The sequence below is a fragment of the Mytilus trossulus genome, chromosome 6 (genome assembly GCF_036588685.1).
Source record: "Mytilus trossulus isolate FHL-02 chromosome 6, PNRI_Mtr1.1.1.hap1, whole genome shotgun sequence".
Lineage (NCBI taxonomy): Eukaryota > Metazoa > Mollusca > Bivalvia > Mytilida > Mytilidae > Mytilus > Mytilus trossulus.
In genome coordinates, this window is record NC_086378.1 from 1148799 (window position 1) to 1167947 (window position 19149).

At 32.8% G+C, this 19149-nt stretch overlaps 1 protein-coding gene across 3 annotated transcripts; it reads left to right on the plus strand.

The window, feature by feature from the left end:
- The first annotated feature begins 2456 nt into the window (after window positions 1-2456).
- LOC134720552 (GDP-D-glycero-alpha-D-manno-heptose dehydrogenase-like) lies at window positions 2457-9556 on the plus strand. 3 transcript variants are annotated; one of them, XM_063582874.1, is made up of 2 exons: window positions 2457-2593; window positions 8557-9556. In XM_063582874.1, exon 2 carries the CDS (start codon window positions 8561-8563, stop codon window positions 9539-9541), a length of 981 nt encoding a protein of 326 aa, XP_063438944.1. In that variant the 5' UTR covers window positions 2457-2593; window positions 8557-8560; the 3' UTR covers window positions 9542-9556. The 3 variants fall into 3 exon arrangements, with proteins under 3 accessions (XP_063438944.1, XP_063438942.1, XP_063438945.1); XM_063582872.1 differs by lacking the exon at window positions 2457-2593 and adding an exon at window positions 4891-5030; XM_063582875.1 differs by lacking the exon at window positions 2457-2593 and adding an exon at window positions 5776-5954.
- Window positions 9557-19149: the final 9593 nt, after the last annotated feature.

The following is a 19149-nucleotide window of genomic DNA, read 5'->3' on the forward strand; positions in this document are numbered from 1 at the left end:
TACCAATGGATCTATCTAAGGCGTTCCGCATGGTCTTTCAACTTCCTCATTAAAACTGATAAAAAAAATACTAATATCTAACAGGAAACAATGTGTTCGAGTTGGCTCTAGTCTCAGCAATTGGCAAAACATATACAAAGGAGTACCGCAACGTTCTATTCTTGGTCCTATAAAGTTTTAATCTTCTTATAGGATATCTTTCACTTCACCTCACACAGTTCACATTACAATTACACTGACGACAACACATTTATCTTTTGCAAAAAGAAATATAAACACAGTTAGTTCCACACTTGAAAAGGACAGTTTGGCTCTTATAGTCTGGTTTTCTTCCAATCAAATGAAGGCAAACCCCGAAAAATTTCAAGCTTTGGCAATAATGGAAAAAAATACAATGGACAAAAACATTACATTTGATCTGGCAGGTAACAAAATAAAATATGAAAACGAGGTAAAACTATTAGGCATTACCATTGACTTTGGACTTTCAACACACATATATCAAACATCTGCAAAATAACATTCAGACAACTAAATGTATTAAAAAGACTTGGCAAATACTTGAAGAAACTTGGAAAACTAATAATATATCACTCCTTCATTACGTCAAACTTAAATTTCTGCTCATTATCCTGGCCAGTATTTCTGCAGCAAGGCAAACACTACAGAAATTGAAAAAAATACAAGAAAGAGCACTGCGTTTGTTTGCTTAGCTTATTATTATAATTTGTGATTATTGTGCTTTAGTTTTTATGTTGATTTTAGCTTATAATATATATAGTGTTCATGCATGTATATAATATATAGAATTTAAATCAGTTCAGCCTAAATGTACTCTATGTCTTTTTATGTTTTAATATTAGTATTGTGCATGATTATTATGTTAATGTATGTATTAATCGGTTATAATAGCTCAGAGAGCTTATGTTTATTTGTTAAGTAACATGCCGATTATAAATAAAGCTTTGAATTGAATTGCATTAAATCGTGAGAAGCCGAGTTTAGGACTTATAGGGAAAACCCTTTCATGCTCAAACCCGAATATTTCAATTGTAATATTTCACTGCCAAATACGATGGCTTCATTAACCCTTGCGACTTATAATAGCTGTTGTTGTGTCCCTTTTTATTGCCCTTCGCTCGATATCGAAGAAATTTGAGACAAATTTATTAGTGAATGTGCGAGCGGGAGCGACTGAATATTGAGTAGTCCCGGTTAAATGTAAAGTTCCAGTAAAAGATTAATGTTAACATTTGTATTCGGCCGCAAAGTTTTTAGACCGAATTATGTGTCGCAATCTGATTCAGTAATATGGCAAATCATTGGTTCACGCTTCGACTACCAACTTAATAAAAGTGGTTTGGAGACGGAAGTGGGACGTATTTCAGGGCTGTTCAGATTAAGTGTGTCGTCTCTTTTGCTACATTCACGCTTGTTTTTCACAAGTACTGTATACCGATCCTTCTGTGAAGTTTTAAAACAAAATTATTTGGCATAAAAAAACGTGCCGTGTAATGACCATGACATCAACAATTGCACAAATATGAATATAATAAGCTAAATTACGTGGTTTCCAGTGATTTTGGTGTTTAACAGGTGTTTTTTTTATTGGACTTAGACGCATTTCAGTGTTAAAGAGTTAAAGACATTTTTGAAAACTGGCTGGTAGCATAGTGGCTGCATGCTAGTGAGTGGCTGTTATCTAGAGCCTGTTATATAAATTGTCTCATTAGGTTTCATTCTCAATGTGTTCCAATAATGGCATGATTTAAATAATATGTGTATTATTTAAACAATTTTCCGTGTGTATGAAATATTAAGATGCAAGTTAAAAAAAAAAAAGACCTATAATATCCTAAAGATAAGATCAACTCCGTGAATGGTATCACACGGTGATAGCTAGTCCGTCGCTGGGAAGGGGACGATAGATTGCTGACCCGTGCTAAAAGATAGGCATATCTCTTGAATGTCGCACCCGAAAAGTATATAACTCAAAGTTGCAAAAACTTTTTTCCTAATCCACTAACTCCGTAATGTAACGTTAATTTAGAACGATGTTGGATAATCTTTCTCAGTTATAAATGAAGTCATGCTACTATACGGCGGTCCATTCATCGAATCTATCATACCTGTTACTATGCTATAAAATCAGCTGTAATAATAATGTCAGTTTATCTTCCTTAAATCTTGATTTATTTCACGAACTGATGTACGTTCAAGAACCCGGTAGTAATAATTGACACTAACATGTATTCGATATGACGTGAGGCTGTAACAATGAGATCAATATAACTACTTAATATAAATTGCTAAAACTACATATGTAACGATCACCTCGCCTCGCTGGCATCGAATTGACCTGCTTGGGAGAAGCACCCTGGTGTAAATATTTATAAAATTTCGCACACTTCAATAATTTCAAACATTTAAATATTTAAGTAAAGTGAGATTTCGCAATATTGATATGATTGGCTCATTTGGTTACCGTAATTAATACCCTGTTGAAAGCATTCGACTGTGACATCCAAACGTTCGTTCTTCCTTTTTGAACCGACTAGTGTTGGAAACGGACTAATACAATAACTATCAAAAGGTAAGAATCGGAGTTTTTCATTAAAATACAAATTATTGTGGAAATGTTTATCTTTTTGACTTATAATATTGAGTGTAATATTCGTTTATCCTGTAGAGACAGGTTAAATTGGTTTTTAGACCTGTATAAACACCTAGGAGTTAAATGCATGGACACGAACAGTCATAACATCGCAATTGAATGGCGATATTATGTTCTCATACGGGTAACTTTTGCTCTATATTGCAATAGTTATTCTCCTGATATCATGAACAGGTTATTATAATAAACACTTAAGGTGAATAATCTGTTGGTATGAAGCGTAAGAAATGAAATTACATGAAAAATAAGGAGATATGATATAAACTGAATGGGGATAGACGCCCAAATCGGCATTAATGAGCCATTTGAGGCATTTTAGCCCAGACACCAAAAATCAGTGTAAAAGATTTTGTTTAGCGACTCCAGAATATGAATACGTTGGAAGATTGGTACCTCTATAAAAACATAAACTAAGGGATTAAATATGACAGCGCTATTTTCCTCATTGTTTTATTTCATTGGAATTCAAACTTTATCTAAAAGAAAGCGACTATATATTGTTCTCCAAATTGTTAGCTTACATGTTAAGAAGTTAATTCATTTTAATCCTAGCATTGTTCATTTCTCGTTATCATATATATGTTTTTAATTCTATGAATTGTTTATAGCATTATTTGACAAATTTCATTATAACATGATCGATTAAGTAGGATTTCGTAATTTATATTATATCGTTTCTATGCAAATGGTCAGTTAGATCTGAGACTACTATAACACATGTGTTATAGTAGTCTCAGGTTAGATACCGGCGGTCAAGCCTTACGGACGTCGTGCATTTACAGTGATATTCATTGTGTTGTGTGTAGAACATTAATTGGAATTACCATTTGTTTCATCTTTTCGGAATATTTACTGTTGAACCATTATAATTGTATTTGTTTTGCACTATTGCGAAAGTTTTATATAGTTACCATCTTAAAGCTTAACTTACTTTTGTTGACTATAGCCAGTGAGTTTCCCCCAGAAATCTTAATATAACAGGGACGACGAAAACTCCTTTTATATAAACCTGTTCAGCAGAAAAGTGGCTAACTGATTTTTCTTGTCTGAACATTAGTGTAAAATTTAAAAGCACCATTCTTAACTTTAGATGGTGCACTTGATGCGAAAATAACATTCCAAAAATTAAATGCTGTATACTAATTTAAAAAATTCTGATTTTGAAATACAATGTACATTTTGAGATGTTGAAAATGGCCTTGCACAAGACTTATTATATCTTTATTCTCATTGCATCGGTTCAGAGATAACTAAGTACACTGAAGTACAACAATAAATATTTACAATATGCACAAAACAAGCGAGAGAGGTTACATTAAGTTACAAGCTAAGAATAAAACACGAGTATTCATTTATTGACTCAATAGAAAAAAAGGAACAGTAGAATTAATATTTGTTTGATAAGGTTCTATTAATATCTTGTTTCTTAATAAATTTACAACTTTCCTTATTTCATAAAGGTAAAAATGAATTTGTATTTGTTTAACATTAAATGCAGTCTTGTTTGATAGTTCGATAGTTCGAATACTGAGTAGCTATGGTATTTTAATCGGTTATTGACGAGATAAATCAAAACCCACTTTCAAAATATGATAATTTTTAAAGAATAATCCTAACACCGTGACTAGATATTACACTTCATATTACAGTGACACTTGAATGATTTATACAGAAAAGACAAATTCGGGGACCGTCGAACTTTCATATTCTTCTCCCATTTACTGCCCACGTTCAACTTTATGAATATACTGGCAATTTGGTATGCATGGCTAAAACAGGATAAAAAAACAAATGTTCATCTAAATTTTGTAAGGTTGGTCATATTAATAAACTGACAGAAATTCTAGTGACCAATTTCAAAGAAAATTCGTAGGACAGTCATTTTTTACGTATATTATATAATTGCACTTCTTTCTACTGAATATTATCGTTATAATCGCTTGAAGATTAACTAATTTTTATTTTCCATATTCATATGCAACTCAATGTCTTTATTGATTAGAACTTTTAAAAAAGTCCGCTAGTTTGTCCATTGTACCTGTCACCGTCGTATTTATGTGTATATTAAATGGTTATTCATCAGTTCATTTATTTCATTCATTCATTCATTCCATTTTCTGTTTCATCATACTCATTATGACGATTGACTGAGACTGACGACATTTCTAATATACGTCACTGCACAATTTCATATACACGTCACTTCACACCTGAACGATTTAAATAAAATAAAATATTATTGCACGAGCGCGGGAAAATATGTGTACGCCTTATTTTTATATAAAGATTTAGGATTTCATTAAATGAATAGCAGCATTTCAAAGCTGACGCTTCAAAGCTAAAGCAATCTTTACAGGTTAGTTAATTTTGTTATTTGGAAAATATTATTTAGTTTCTCGATAGAGTTTCATTCATTAAAAGTTAAATGGAAATATTATGATAGTTTTATTATAATCTGCTGTACGGCTTTTCTGTACTTTTTACATAGTTTTATGGTAAAGTTCAAATTACTGAATTACAGCTAGAAATTGTTTTATTGGCGATATTAATTCATGGCGTAATTTTAAAAGTGCATTGTCGAATTCATTAGTCCGTCAGTCCTTGTTTCATTGTAGTTTGTGGTTTTATATTTAGAGTATGAATGAATGTAATTGTTTCCGAATTTGTTGAAAGATTTGTATATGTTGAAATAAATGTATCTTTACAGTATAATAAAAGTGGTACTAAAGTCACTGTCTGGTATATAAGCCATTGCGTTAATTTGGTATAATTTCCACTGTGACATACCTATAACCTTTAATTAAGCTCAATCCAATCAATCATGAAGAATTGAATTCATAAAGTCTAATTACGCCAATGCACGGACACGGAATCTAGCAGATGCGCATCTAGAATTTTGAAAAGGGGGGGGGGGGGGGGGGGGGGGGCTTATCTATAGCCAACGTTTGCAAACACCTTTTGGGCTGATGCTTGTAAAAAGTATATATGACGCATTTATCGTATATGTGGCTCATTAAGGGAAACACAGTTCCCGTGCCTCCCCTAAATCCATTCTTTCTATGTAGATTTTAATCAAAATGATATTCACTTCTTATACACCGGTTTGCGTGTTGCATACGCATGTATCAACTCACCCGTCTAACAATATAGTCACACTTGATTGCTCTGGAAAAAACAAATCGACAAGTAAACAATGTAAAGTATCTGTTTTGATCAATGTTGATTTACACGCAGTTTGTTAAGATTCGTGATCTAAGGAAACACATATTTCTATTTTAAGGTATGTTTTTGTCGGTATTATTTGAGCTGAATTATTTACACGTTAATTACTAATGTACATTGTAGTAGATTCGTGTGGAACGAAAATAACACCATAGATAAATGTCAGAAGATCGGGTGCTGTTAAATATTTATTTTATGGCGATGTAAAAATGTAAATCGCAGCTTTTAATACTTTTGTGTTCAGATAAGTTATGGACATGTACTGCTGGTCACAAGCACTCGTAAGAGAAAACTTTGCTATCCAAGTTGACTTGTTAAATACTGAGTTTGTATTATTCTTTACTTGATTTGTTAAACGGTCATCTTTTGATATCACATATTGGCGGATCCAAAAGGGGGGTCCGGGTGTTGGGATCCCCTTTTTTTTTTGGCCGATCAATGCATTTGAATGGGGACATATAGTTGGAACCCCCTCCCCCCTTTTTGTCCTGGGTTGGGAACACCCCTTTTTAAAATGGCTGGATATAATTGTGTTGCAAGTGAAATCTGGTTCAGTTTTACTTTACAAATCGTTTTTTTTTTTTATTAAATTCTTTATTTTTTTAGCACTTGTAGCATAATTTGACTCTTATACAGAAAACTTTTGTTACGACTTCAAATTAAACTGTAACCGACTGAAATATATTTAAATCCCCATGTTTATTCAGTATTGATTGTCTACTTGTTTTTTAGACATATGTTTATGCATTTTTTATTAATCATTTTTTTTTATTACTATCTTGGGAATTACGACAAACTCATCCCAACTTTATGAATCGTTAGCCTTTTTTCAAACCAAGTATGTTAATCTTTTATAATCATATTATCACTACTACATGATATATAGGTTGAAAGTCGTGTGCATGAGAATTACAGTTTACTTGTTCTCTGAAAACTGTGTGCATGAGAATTAATTTACTTGTTCTCTGAAAACTGTGTGCATGAAAATTAGTTTACTTGTTCTTTGAAAATTGTGTGCATGAAAATTAGTTTACTTGTTCTTTGAAAACTGTGTGCATGAAAATTAGTTAACTGGTTCTATTACAGTTGTGTGCATGGGAATAAGTTAACGATTTCTTTGAAAGTTCTTGAAAATTGTGTGCATGAGAATTAGTTTACTTGTTCTTTGAAAGATGTGTACATGATAATTAGTTAACTTGTTCTTTAAAAGTTGTGTGCATGAGATTTACGATTCGGGTTCGTTTCTTACGTTTTTTTATGACTTGCTAAACCTCTCAATTGTATGACAGCTGTTTATAATACCATATAAAAATTGAGCCCGACGCTCCTTTATAGATTAATATGTGTTTGTATTGGTTTTGACGCGATATGAATTAATTGTGGTTTCGGGTATTACCACATTGACAATTGGCTAGTTATCCGTTGTGACCAATTGTATTTACCGCTGTCTGTAATCGTCGAAAAGATGAAAAATGATAAAATTAATAATTTACAAAGAGAAAATAAGAGAGTGAGGAGTTTATATACAAACAAAAAGCTATGACATATACTCAATGGCATGCAGCTCACACATGTCTGAGGCGGATCTTGGGGTCCTATTATTTTGGACGACCAATGTATTTGAATAGGGACATATAGTTGGACGCTCCCCCTTATCCTAACCTCCTAAAAATGGCTTAATCCGCCCCTGTATGCACGTTTTTTACGTTTCTCTTTTGAATCTACCCCTTACCTTATTACAAATAAAATGTATAGCACTTTTAATTGATAAAATCAATACAAACTAAAATATTTTTAATAAGAAACTTTTTTCAATATTTCATAATAGAATTGTAAAAATTATAGCATGATAGCTGCGAGTATTGACTTTTGTTTTGATGGTTGCTATGCTTTTGTATTGATTATCCATATTAAACCACTCAGCGCACTCACCCGGAACTTTTAATGTAGAATGATTGTACTGAATTATAAAACTATAATCTATATGTACATACTTAACAACAGAAATAACGCACCACATTTTATCAAAAATATTATTTAATATTTATTTTTTAATGTCCACTGTTGGTCCTCTATGTACCAATAAGCCATATCTTCTGTCGATAGGCAAGAATGTCCTCTATATTGCCATAGTTTTGTCTAATAGGAAAACTATTATGGAATAGGCGAGTGCGCTAACACGATACCTCCGATACGCGCAAGTGCGATATTATCATGCAGGTTTCTTCATCAGACAAGTGCAATATTAACAGGCAAGCTTCTTCGTCAGACTGTCAACGTATATTTGTTCCACCTAACAGAAGTTCCAGTGGAAACTTTATTATAAACAATGTCATAATACCTGTAACTGATGGAACAAATATTTTATACTATTTATTCCGTTAGGAACATCTACTGTAATATTTATTCCTGTGGAAGTAATGTTCCAGAATATTTTTTCCATTTGGAACTTATATTATGAAGGAACTTCTATTCCGTGACAAGACAAGTGTCTATTCAGTGCCTTAATTGACACCTCGAGATTTGACAAGTTGTTAATGAATTACTATATAAAGTTGATAACGAACTAAACAGAAACTATTAAAAAACTAAGTTGAAATACATTACTTAAGCATGTATAGTTTTCTTTTTATCTATTATTTTATCCTTTTTTGTTGTAGAGAAATGGACCAGGCACAACAAATGAACGGTAACGCCCATGGAGCCTCGAGAGGACATGTGATGGTTACAGGGGGTGCCGGATACCTTGGATCCACGATGGTACCTATGCTCCTTAACGAAGGTTTCGAAGTTACAGTATATGATATTTTTCTGTGGGGAATTAATTCCCTTCTCCACGTTATGCCGAATCCCAAACTTCACATCATCAAAGGAGACATTCGTGACAAACAGAAATTAGAAGAAGCCATGTACGATAAAGATATAATTATTCACTTGGCAGCCATTGTCGGTTATCCTGCTTGTGACAAGGACCCGGATTGTGCGATTGATACTAATGTTGTTGGTACTAGAAATATTGCTGAACTTTTGCGACCAGACCAAAAGATGGTCTATGCCAGTACAGGGTCATGTTATGGAGCGGTTGATAATCTATGCACAGAAGAAACCGAAATATGTCCTTTAACACTGTACGGAAGTAGCAAAGCTGATGCAGAAAAGCATGTCATTAAAGCTGGTGGCATTGGTCTTCGATTGGCCACTGTATTCGGATTATCACCAAGGTTACGGTTGGATTTGCTGATCAATGACTTAACATACAAAGCCCTCACGCTGAAAGAATTTGACCTTTACGAAGGGTCATTCCGTCGTACATTTCTACACGTGCGCGATGCAGCAAGAGCATTTGTGTTCGCATGTCTAAATTACGATATAATGAAAGGACAAGCATTTAATGTGGGAGATGAAAAAATGAATATGACGAAATCCCATGTAGCTCGCGTCATCCAGGACCACGTGAAGGGCTGTTCCATAACGGAATCTAATTCGGGCCAAGACAAAGACAAGAGAGACTATGAAGTGTCTTACCAAAAAATTCGAAAGCTTGGATATAATTCCACTATTAGTGTTGAAGACGGGATCAAGGAAATGTTGAAAATTTTACCCATTTTACACCCAAACGACATCGGAAAGTGCAAAAATGTGTAAAAGTTTTTTTCATTTTAAATGTGACATCGTAACAGTGCCATGGTGATGTACTAATCTTTTCTAAAGGCAGGGAATGTCATTTTACCATGATGATATTCTTGTGCTTCTTAAAACCGTCTTCTTAAATGGAAATTTACCTTAGTTGATTCAACATGATACAATTTGAATGATCAGTGATAAAAATAGTAATATTTTTTTGAAATATGAAAAGTTGAATTATGAAAATTTAAAATGCCCTTCTTGACAATAACGTCAAATCTACCGAATAAAATTTAGTTTCCTCCAATAAAATTTACATCATTCATACCATGCAAGGAACACTGACAGAAATTCTACACACTAGTTTCTCATTTCTAAATGATATTCATGTCTATGTATAATTTTTGTACTTTTGCTTTTTCAGTTGGTATTTGCTTGCTTTTAACAAGTCTTCTGTAGATATAGGAAGATGTGGTGTGAGTGCCAATGAGACAACTCTCCATCCAAATAACAATTTAAAAATTAAACCATTATAGGTTAAAGTACGGCCTTCAACACGGAGCCTTGGCTCACACCGAACAACAAGCTATAAAGGGCCCCAAAATTACTAGTGTAAAACTATTGTATGTTAATTACAATATGGCAATTACTAAGATAAGATTTTCAGGTGAAACTTATGTTTCGTGTCTATACACCTGTAAACAATTTCATACTTCTACTGCTATGAAAAAGTTAAAAAAAATGTACTGATAGTTGAATTTGGACATGTTTCAAGTGGCAAGATTTATATATTTTGTTAATGCAAATGTTCATAATGTTTTTGTCTCAGTTTTGGAGCAAATGGGATTCTTCCACAGAATCATTGAACTTGTATACTTATTGGTGAATACATTTTAAATACATAAGAAATGCCAACTGTAGCTTATTATTAAAAAGTATACCGTAAGATTTTGATACTCGTGTTTTTATTTACATTCTCTTTTCATTATGCATAATACTGTTTTATATTTTAAAAATAAATTCTTTTCTATGGATATTTATATATTTTAATGTTTGAAAATAAAAATGTGTTCGTATCTTTGTTTGTATCTGCTGCCACCGAAGAAAAGACCGGAACAAGAAGCATATATATTACGTTTGCGCGGCATTAACCGGTTAAAGAATATCTTTTTTTTAAATTCATGAATTATGGGAATGGTCATCAAATTGTTTATAAAAAAAAAAGAATGAATTTATGATTCTAAAATTAACGAAATAATGTAGATTAAAATGTTAAAAAGATAAACAAAACTATCGGCTGTTTTGTTGAAATATCGTCACTATAGTGATTCTGAATCATATTTCGAGAAACAGTATATCTACGGCTGTTCAAAAACGAAAGTATGAAACGCTTCAACAATAGGCCATGCCGTGTTTTCACAATCATACCACGGACAGTTTTATTCAAACCATCCTGTCATCTTAACCGATATTTTGGGATTATACTGCTATTTCAGATGACTAGTTTCATGAAAATATATAAACATTTGACCAAAGATTAGTCTGTTTAAATATTAGTCCTATAATATAAGACTCTGGAGGTTCATATCATTTACATTCAACGTTTTTTATCGGATATTTTTTTTTTACTATCAATGTTGAACCGGGATGAACCTCCAGAGTCTTATATTATAGGACTATTTAAATATAAAAACTTCAAAAATTTGAACATATGTCACAAGTTGAAAAGTTTGGAGTCCACACTACACTAACACATTAATGATAGACGCTATATCAATGGACGGTCACCATTTTAGGCCCCATCTACGATAGCAGAGGGGCATTAGGTTTTCTGGTCTGTGCGTCCGTCCGTTCGTTTGTCTGTTCGTCCGTTCGTCCCGCTTCAGGTTAAAAAATTTTGGTCAAGGTAGTTTTTGATGAAGTTGAAGTCTAATCAACTTGAAACTTAGTACACGTGTGCCCTATGATATGATCTTTCTAATTTTAGTGCCAAACTAAAGTTTTGACCCCAATTTCACGGTCCACTGAACAAAGGAAAATGATGGTGCAAGTTTCAGGTTAAAATTTTGGTCAAGGTAGTTTTTGATGAAGTTGGAAGTCCAATCAACTTGAAACTTAGTATACATGTTCCCTATGATATTATCTTTTTAATTTAAATGCCAAATAAGAGTTTTACCCCCAATTTCACGGTCAACTAAACATAGAAAATGATAGTGCGAGTGGGGCATCCGTGTACTATGGACATATTCTTGTTTTAAGAGGTAAAAAGTTCATTAAAATAAACATCAGAGACTATTCAACTGCTATAGTGAGCCGTCCAACTACAGAGCGCTTGAATTACATTCCACAAGTTTATAGCAAAGCATATCATAGGCATGTGAGCCAAGTTTTACAACTTCAACTTTATTTGATAATTCAGACACATTGCAAACGTGTAACAAGAGGAGAATATTATATAGGTCATACATAGACAAAAATGAGTTAAAAAAATAACCAAATACAGAAAATTGGCCTGGCTGCTTATAGTGTCCCCAAACAAATGAAAAATGAAATTAACTACTTAAAAGTACTTGGACACTGATAAAAAAAAATCGATAATTTGTATCCGTGAGCAAGATATTCGTATTAACAACAATTTATATCTCAAATACCAGGTTATCCACATGAAACATTTTTTTTAAAATCGAAACCGAGAACAACCATACAAAAGAGGGGCGTAGCTATTTAAATATCGAGTAACTTATCTTATAAACCTGATATTATATGCGAAACAGTTGGAGCATGACAAAAGTTGCTCCTTACAATGAAGCTTAACACGATAGTCCTCAACATGCATGAACTATTTGCCATTTGACGTTTACCAACCAACCAACCAATCAATCAATCAATCAATCAATTAATAAAACATTAAATAAAACATAAAATAAAGTAGATTTACTCTGATATTTTAGGAGCAAATGTTCAGTGTGGAGTCTACTACTGACACGTTTGTGTTTGTGGAAGGTCACTGAATCTTCTATCAAGGTCATATAGATCTATAATTTCTTCAAGTATGACCAAATTCAAAATTTTGTTCAACCATCATGGTTGTACATATAAATCCATATGTTGGAAGGTTATAATAGTAGCTTGTTCCAAGTCGAATTTACTAAGTAACTAATGTCAAACAACTAATGAAGACTTCTTGAACTCCGCTGCATATTGAACCACAATACATTCCACGACTAGAATATAGATTATAGAATATAGATTATATGTCCCCTTAGATTTCTCTAGTCTAGCAGTAAGAGTTGGGTCTTTACTATAGCAGGAATCTGTTTGCAGTTAAGCATTTAACACCGAGAACTTCATATTCCGTGACTAGCATAAAGATTTTGTCTCCTAGATCTTTTAAAGTCGTACAGAAAAATTAAGACCCATGCTGATAGGCAATTGTTTGAACTTAGCATTTCAATCTGAGCGGGATTTCTAATTCTTAGACTAGTCTAGAAATGTGGTACCATAGACTTTTCTAGTCTTGGTGGTAAGTCTTATACCCATGACCTGTTTGAAATTAACATTTCACCATGAGAATGTCTTATTACTAAAGAATAAACATATTGTCCCTTATACTTCTCTAGATTGGCAGTTAGAGAAAGGCCCCCATGCTGAGAGAATCGTTTTGCAGTTCACCATTTCACCAAGAGAACGTCTTATTCCTGGACTAGTAAATTTTATACCTTAGACCTCTCTAGTCTAGCAGTAACAGGAAAATCCATTCTGATGAGCATATGTTTGCAGTAAGGCATTCACCATGAACATTTCTTATTACTTAGTTTTGGACTAGTAAAGATATATGGTCCTTTACTCTTTGTCTGTGATCTGGGGCACCAGTTTAAGTTAAGGGTTTTAGCATGAATATGTCTTAGTCCTTGATAAAAGTATATGACAAGAGTATACATTTATATATGTGGCTATAACTTCTCTAGTCCGGTAAAAAGAGAAAGGTGCATGCTGATGGCCGCCTGTTTGCAGTTAGGCTTCACCATAGGCATTTCTTAATCCTAGACAAGAATATAAATATATGGTCCATTAGACCTCTCTAGTCCGGCAGTAATAGGAAAACCAATGCCGACGGGTATCTGTTTGCAGTTTATCCTTTCACCAAGAGAATGTCTTATTTCCCTAAAATATACTTCTCTATTCTAGCAGTAGCGGAAAGACCCATGCTGATGGGCGCCTGATTGTACTTTTTACCTTGGGGTTTCTCATTCCTTAACTAGAATATTGATATATGGCCCTTTAGACTACTCTTAATCAGATAGCAAGACTAAATACGGTGGTGAGAGACATCTGTTAGCAACTAAACATTTCACCATGATGATTTCTTATTCCTCGACTATAATATATGGACTCATAGACTTCTCTAATCTGGCAGTCAGAGTAAGTACCGTGCTGAGGGGCATCTGTTTGCAATTCAAAATTGAACATGAGCATTTTGTATTCATTGAATAGAGTATAGACAAAGAGATAGGGTCACTCAGACCTGTGAACAGTATATCTAATATATAACAATACATATGTTCCTGCTCATACTTCTCTAGATTGTTAGTAGGAAAAAGACCCATGCTGAGGGGCACCTGCTTGTAGTTCATCATTTCACCAAGAGAATGGCATATTCCTTATAGTAGAATGTATGGTCCCTTAGACTTCTCTAAGATTGTTAGTAGGAAAAAGACCCATGCTGAGGGGCACCTGCTTGTAGTTCATCATTTCACCAAGAGAATGGCATATTCCTTATAGTAGAATGTATGGTCCCTTAGACTTCTCTAAGATTGTAAAGAGGAAAAAAAGGCCCATGCTGAGGGGCACCTGCTTGTAGTTCATCATTTCACCAAGAGAATGGCATATTCCTTATAGTAGAATGTATGGTCCCTTAGACTTCTCTAAGATTGTTAATTGGAAAAAAAGGCCCATGCTGAGGGGCACCTGCTTGTAGTTCATCATTTCACCAAGAGAATGGCATATTCCTTATAGTAGAATATATGGTCCCTTAGACTTCTCTAAGATTGTTAATTGGAAAAAAAGGCCCATGCTGAGGGGCACCGGCTTGTAGTTCATCATTTCACCAAGAGAATGGCATATTCCTTATAGTAGAATGTATGGTCCCTTAGACTTCTCTAAGATTGTAAGTAGGAAAAAGGCCCATGCTGAGGGGCACCTGCTTGTAGTTCATCATTTCACCAAGAGAATGGCATATTTCTTATAGTAGAATGTATGGTCCCTTAGACTTCTCTAAGATTGTTAGTAGGAAAAAGGCCCATGATGAGGGGCATCTGCCTGTAGTTCATCATTTCACCAAGAGAATGGCATATTTCTTATAGTAGATTATATGGTCCTGCTCGTACTTCTCTAGATTGTTAGTAAGAGCAAGGCCCATGCTGAGGGGCACCTGCTTGTTGTTCATCATTTCACCAAGAGACTGGCATATTCCTTATAGTCGAATATATGGTCCCTTAGTCTTCTCTAGATTGTTAGTAAGAGAAAGGCCCATGCTGAGGGGCATCTGCCTGTAGTTCATCATTTCACCAAGAGAATGGCCTATTCTTTATAGTCGAATATATGGTCCCTTAGACTTTTGTAGTCTTGCAGTAACACTTAGGCACTCGCATCAGCATTCCTTATTCCTTGACTAGAATATAGATATATGATCCCTAGACTTCTCTTGTCTGCCAGTAAAAAAACACCCAAGTTGGAGAAAGAGGGTAAGTTGCTCGTGTCCATGGGGCAGTGGCAGATTCACAACTTTTTAAAAGGGGGAAAAGAGGGGGGGCTTCAGTCATGCTGCAGTGATTATATGGGTGCCACCGCTAGATCCGTATATGCTTTTGGAGATGCAGGTTATAAGTCTCATTTGTCAAGCTGTTTATTGAAATGTAAGAATAACCAAGATAACATTTAAATACAACACAGTAAAATAAAACAATATTGCACATTTAATGTAACTAAAGGCAACAAGTCATATCACACATCATTGAAAGATCATGCACCATCATAACTAACAAAAATATGGAATTACAGGTTTTAACTATTAATTAATACAACTGAAAGAATCAATGACATTTAAAAATATAATTTCAATATCATATTATGATAATATATAGTCCAAATAGTTATGACGTCTTGCAAGATTATTTTATTTTTTTAATTTTTTTTCTGTGACCCATTCTTACAAAGCCTTGCAAGACGTCATTAATACTTGAACTAGAATAATTATGACATTTTGCAAGACTGTTTTAATTTGTTTTTTCTGTGATGCCTTCCTATGAAGACTTCACAGATTTCTCTAAAAAATAGTCTTGAAAGAAGTCATTATTATTTGGGCAAGATAATATCTTAAAAATTCAGTACATGTACTTAGATCTTTATTTATTTTGAGATTCATCTTGGAACAGTTACCCTTTCATTTTATATGTTCTACAAAAAGTATTATATTAAACCATATGATTAACTTTTACAAAGTATGGACACATCTCAGATCGAATATCTGACACACATATATTGATAATGCAAACATTAGGTCATACAGTCATATTTTAATAACTCGACTAGAAATTCAAATATCAACTGAAAATGCACATTAAAATTTTTTTAACAACAATTTCCACTTTTAAAAGAGAACATAATTAGATAATAAAATATTAAGATTTATTTTTAAACTTGATTCAGGATCATAAAAAAAAAGGTATTAAAACACCTGACACTAATTTGAAGGATGCTTCAGATTCAAGAAAATTCTATAGGATATAAAACCATTTGTGGTAAAATCTGACTCTTAGACTATTTCAAAACTTGTCTGACTAAAAACATATGCTCTATTTAATGATTTCCAAAAATAATAAAGAAAATCATGTGAAGAGTTTAGAAGAAGTTAACTAACAGGAAAAATGAAGAAAACCCCAAAAAGTGTAGAAAAATAGAATAAAACAGATAATACAAGAATTAGGTAAGAACCCCTTATCCAGTTCAATATCAGATGATTCATATTTCATTAACAATATACATCTATATAATTAAAAATAATGTCAGTTAAAAGTGTTTTATTTTTTCACCAACTAAAAATTATTCCTTTTTTGTTAAGCCATACATAATTTGTTTGATAGATACTTTATTCTCTAAAAACTAGATACAAGTTTACAGAGAAACAAGTTTTTCAGTATAATTTTATCTATTTTTTAGGGGGGAGATTGGTATAGAGTTATCTGCCCTTATGAATTTACAGACCACCTTAGCTAAGAAGATACTTGAACTTAAGCCTAAATACCCAGGGTCTTAAACTTTGCAAAATTTCTACACATTTTATAATAACATAAATTATTGTTATTTTAAGAATTTTTCCTTATGAAAGTTAACAATGAAATAAAATAAGACGCCATTTTATCAGATAAAGAATGCTATTGAAATATGTTAACATTATTTTTAATGGTCTGATACCTGGTTCATATTACTACAATGGCTAAAGAAGGAAGATAATGATTTTAAACCAGTCATTAGAGAGCAGGAAACACAATGTAAATATGCAATCCTAATTCAAGATCAATTATTTGATAAAGGAGTTTGAACGAAAATTATGGTTTCTAATCAATTTCTTATCTATTTTCCTTTCTTTTATATTCCTAACCTTTATTTGTAAAGCAAGAAAAGAGCAAGTGTCTTATTGAAGTTGAAATGCTCCCTGTCCAAAATGTTCCTTAAATTAATAGATTGATATACCTTTTATCACAAAATCAGGGTTTGAATAAATACATTGGATAATTGTTCAATCTGTATCCAAAAACATGTGAACATAAATTTAGACATTTTGTAGTAGTTTTATGCCAAAACCCCAACACAACCACCCATCCATGAAGTTTTTATAGATATTAATTCAAGTGTCCCTTTCCCAATGATCTGTATAATTACTAATGGTTATGAATTTTGCATCTTTTTAAATTAACATTATGAAGCTTTATAGATGCCATTAACAACTAGCTAGGATTGTATCATTTTGTTACCAGTAATCTCCTTTCAGGAGTGGATCAAGTCAAAGGGGGGGGGGGGGGGGGGTCCCAACTTAGAATAAAAGTGGTCACAACCATCTGTCCCCATTAAAATGCAATGAACATCCAAAAAAGAGGGAAACTCTTTTATTGTAAGAGCTCAATTTAGAAATATATCATGTCAATCCTAAAATGAAAAGTTTGTATATTTTTTTATTTCTACTATCAAAATTTAAGAAAATTGTGGTTAAAGGACCCATAGCAGGCAAAAACAAATGTTGATGATGAAAAAAGCATTTTGCTTTCTTTAAAGTTATATTAAAATAAGCAAAATAATATTAAGTTAAAATTTTTATAACTTAATGGCAGTGGATTCTTTGGACTGTTTAAAGCAAAATCTTGCCAAGCATAAAAAAAAGTGGCATCATCGAAACTAATAATCAACAGTCACACATCAAAAAATGTACATGCCTTCCTGTCCTTAATTAAAACAAAAGTTTGCTCAACTCAAATCATCACTTCATCTTACAATGAATGTCATGACCTGCATTTAATAAGTACTACAACACAATCACAATAAAGGAATAAATTAGCATAAATACTTTGCACAACCTGACTAAAATTTTATACCAAAGATCAAGATACAAAACGATCATATTTTTTTTATAACTTGCTGAATTTGAAATACTTTTTTCATTGAAAGCTTCCTGTTGGTTGACTCTGGGTAAAAATGTCCAAACTTTTACCAAATAAGAAGGTAAGTTAATCTCTATGTGCAAAATTCAAAATGAGAAAAATTGTCTTAACAGTTTTATTTTCAAACTTATAAACTAGGTTTAAAGATACCATTGGAAACTATATATACAAGGTCTGGCGTTCACAAAATTTGAAGTAAAATTCTCATACTCTTGACTCATTCAAACTAAATACAGGATTTGGTGTTTCTCTTATTATAATGCTGATAGTAGTGAATTAAGTTTTGTGACTGTAGGCCCCGATCTTTTACAGGACTTAAGGAATATGTAAGTCAAATTTTCTTTTTTCCGTCACAGCTACTTGATTATTGAGGTGTCAGTATCATGTGACACTTTAAAAAGAGATTCTTGTAATTATTACTGCACAGTGTGCAGTCATATATATTTTCTTGGGTATCAATTCTCACAGGTTGAGGAAAATTTAAAATTTCATGGGTAATTGATTTTGCATTTAAAATTCATTTTATGACAAGCCTATAGAAAAGTTGCATTTATATTATGATTTGGCATATTTTACTATGATAAAGGGAAATCCAGTGACTTATCTAAACTATAAAATTCTATAATAACCTTTAACCATGATCCATGAAACTGTTACCCAATACAAAGTTGTATTTATAGTTGCAAAACATGTTGATGGTATCATAAGTTATGAGGCTGACAATATTTTTTACTTAATCACCTTCACATTTAAATCTATAAATTAACATTTCTATATTTGAAGGTGTTGACAAATTTGTTAAATATAAACAGATTAAATATTCATCATTTGTTTACATTGAGCCTTTATAAATTACATAGAATGTAATCATGTCAATTGGACAATTAATATCCTAACAAGACAATCTTACAAGTA

Coding starts and splice junctions, on each gene's coding strand:
- LOC134720552 (XM_063582874.1), top strand. CDS start 8,561: ATGGACCAGGCACAACAAATGAACGGTAACGCCCATGGAGCCTCGAGA.